Source organism: Octopus bimaculoides, chromosome 26 (genome assembly GCF_001194135.2).
Source record: "Octopus bimaculoides isolate UCB-OBI-ISO-001 chromosome 26, ASM119413v2, whole genome shotgun sequence".
NCBI lineage: Eukaryota > Metazoa > Mollusca > Cephalopoda > Octopoda > Octopodidae > Octopus > Octopus bimaculoides.
The window spans coordinates 5,981,074-5,984,366 of NC_069006.1; the positions used below are offsets into that span (position 1 = coordinate 5,981,074).

General features: G+C 38.5%; 1 protein-coding gene across 1 annotated transcript in view; it reads left to right on the top strand.

The window, feature by feature from the left end:
• Nucleotides 1–3,293, top strand: part of LOC106876540 (segment polarity protein dishevelled homolog DVL-3) — a 260,486-nt gene that overhangs the window by 249,544 nt on the left and 7,649 nt on the right. The window contains exon 17 of the mRNA XM_052976893.1: nucleotides 1,474–1,650. Within this exon, the coding sequence (XP_052832853.1) occupies nucleotides 1,474–1,650 (177 nt within the window). The remainder of the gene's footprint in view (nucleotides 1–1,473; nucleotides 1,651–3,293) is intronic.

Sequence of the window (3,293 nt, forward strand, 5' to 3'; positions counted from 1 at the left end):
TGACTACCCGTCTGATAAGGGTACACCAGGCACATGCATCACAACCATATGTGCGCGACATGGTGATCTCATATCAAGATAAACAGCGCATGACCTCGCAGGTGGGGCCCAGTTAGAATTTTCTTCAGGTCGAGTAGCCCATCCCGCTCAAAAGGTCCCTAAATAAGGTTTGTTTAAGGATGTTGAACAAAACACCCAAATTTCCAAAGGTGAATTATTCAAACCCCAAAGAATTCCTCTCAGCACATGGCTATGATGCTATTATTATTATTATTATTATTATTATTATTATTATTAGTAGTAGTAGTAGTAGTAGTAGTAGTAGTAGTAGTACTGGGTAGTGGATTTGCAGCATTGTTAGAGCTTCATACACAATACCTTGCAGGTACATGTTCTGGTTGTTTGTGGCTCAGAGTTTGAATCTCAGCAAAGTCGTTTTTCCTTTTCATCCTTCTGAAGTCAAAAAGGTACCAGTCAAAATTATTGGTACTAAAATTAGAACCCATTCATAATAAGTGTTGCTAAGCAACGTTTCTTCCAGCTCCTTACATTCTGTGTTCAAATTTTGTTGAGGTTGATTTTGCTTTTCATCCTTTCGTGGTTCATAAAAATCGGCACCAGCTGAGTGCTGCGCTTTATGTATTCCACTAATCCTGCCTCTCAATAACTTGCTTTTGCTGTAAGCCAAACTTTCAAACCATTGTTTAATCATTTTGCTGATGCTTTATTAATATCTGTGTAATTTAGCAGTCTGGCAAAGTGAACAATAGAATAAGTGCCAGACTTTAAAAAAAAAAGAAAAAAGAAAAAAAGTGAATTACTGGGGTTGATTTGTTTGGTTAAAAACCCCTCAAGGTGGTGCCCCAGCATGGCCACAATAAATTAACTGAAACAAGTAAAAGACAAAAAGATGAGTGATTTGTTCAGCTAAAGACCCTTGAAGGTGGTGCCCCAGCATGGCCACAATAAATTGACTGAAACAAATAAAAGGCGAAAAAAATAATGAGTTAGTCACTAAGATTTCAATATAAAGCAATTAGATCTTGTAAGAACCAGTCAGAGACCCCTGACAGGAACTATCTGATGACAAGACTTGAACTCTGCATCAGGGTGTCCATATTCTTATTATTTACCCTACAGAGCTCATGCTAAATGTTTTATAAAATTCCACTCAAATTCCTGATAAGCTTTTTTTTTTTTTTTTTTTTTTTTTTTTTTTTTTTTTTTTCAAAATAAATTATGACTCACAGGTAATATTTACTGTTTGAGATACGATAATGAAAGGCTTAAAGTTTCTCCCCCCCCCCTCCTGGGGCACTCGTTTGCTCTTCTGCCATAACTGCATGAAAATCTTTTTATTTTTTTTTTCCTTAATATCTCTTTTTGTTTTTATTTGAAATAATCATCATTGGAAAATCCAAAAGACTCTTTTTGTGTTTTTTTTTGTTTTTGTTTGTTTGTTTGTTTTTGTAGCGAAGGACTGCACTTGTCTAATTAGTACTTACAATCATTTGCGCAAACTTTGGGAAAATAAGAATAAGCAAATCTCTCATCAACATCATGCGAATTGTCGAGGAAATGTGCGACAGACAAGCACCCAGCATGTTGACCGGGAGCAAGTCTGCAGAGCAAGCTCGATGTATAGCTCGGGTTTGTAATATCGTTTCTGTTTTTGTTTCCGTTTTTATTTGATTTTGATTTTTAACTTTAATTTAAAAAAATAAAACACGAAACCATTTCTTTCCTCCCATCTAACATTGATTTTCATAGTCAACAACTTAACCCTAACCCTAAACTCCTTTACCAGTCCCTGTTCGTCTCCCAGCACAAGCACCACCCTCACCTCACCCCACCTGACATGTTCATCAAAAGACTGTCTGTGTGCTTGCTCAACCTGCTACATGTGTGATCAAATGACCCCCTGAATTACCACAGAGCACCTTAGAGCTGTCATGGGTGACCCATGGTCTGTGGGATTTCCTGAAGGGCACGCTTAGCAAAATATTACTTAGAATCTTTACTTCTGTTTTTAGTATTGCAGCCCAGTTTTTGATTCACCATGTCTCATGCAGCCTGTTTCATGAAAAATAGTTGTCCATACCTGGCTTAGAATGTAGAATATTGACTCCTCGAGCATCACCCTTCTCTAAAGAAAAATCAAAAAAGACTGAAGTATGGCTCATTAGACAAAGGCAATGGCCCACATATATATTTTTATTTGTTTATTATTCTACATTTGTCAGTGGTTGTTATGTATGCCACGTCTTATTCCCCCCACCCCCCATTCCCTCCATTTCTGTTGCTTGCAGTGATTATTAGCCTATGAGATCGACTATTGTGTCATGATTTAATTTCTGTTTAACCTTTAGCATACTGAAGGCGAATCATGTTGCCATACAAGTTATCTCCCCAGGCACATTGTGTTGCATTGAGAGGAGAGAAAACTCCTACTGCAACATGATTTACTTTCTGTGTGCTAAAGGTTAAAGCAGAAATTAAACAAAACATGACACAACAACCTCTCTAAAAGCTACCAGCTGCTCAGTGGCCCACATTATATTAAATCTGAAAAACCTTGATAACATTTGAGGCCCTTTGCCCTTTAGCATTTAAATGGACCACAATGTGAGTGCTAAGGGGTTAAGCAAGCCATATCCAGCCTAAATATTCTAGCAGATCTAATCTCTCTCATTTATCTTACAATGTCATTCTAAAAATAAACAATGACATTCTAAAAATAAACAATGACATCAATGAAATCTTGGGGCCATGAGATAATTCATGACCATTGAAAGCAATGCAAATAAATAAATATTAAATTTGATAGTAATCTTGAATAGTGGATGGTCAGAGAGCACACGAGTGACCAACTTGAGAAGTGTGGCACATCCATCACCAATCTATGCGTTGGATAATGTCTCCCTAGAAAGACAGGGTGACCATTGCTTTCAATCAAAGGTCTGATTGATCTGGGGCTGAACTGGTGCTAAACAGTGAGTGGCACTCCGTCGCTTACGACGTCAAGGGTTCCAGTTGATCTGATCAACGGAACAGCCTGCTCGTGGAATTGACGTGCAAGTGGCTGAGCACTCCACAGACACGTGTACCCTTAACGTAGTTCTCGGGGATATTCAGCGTGACACAGAGTGTGACAAGGCTGACCCTTTGAATTACAGGCACAACAGAAACAGGAAGTAAGAGTGAGAGAAAGTTGTGGTGAAAGAGTACAGCAGGGTTTGCCACCATCCCCTGCCGGAGCCTCGTGGAGCTTTAGGTGTTTTCGCTCAATAAAC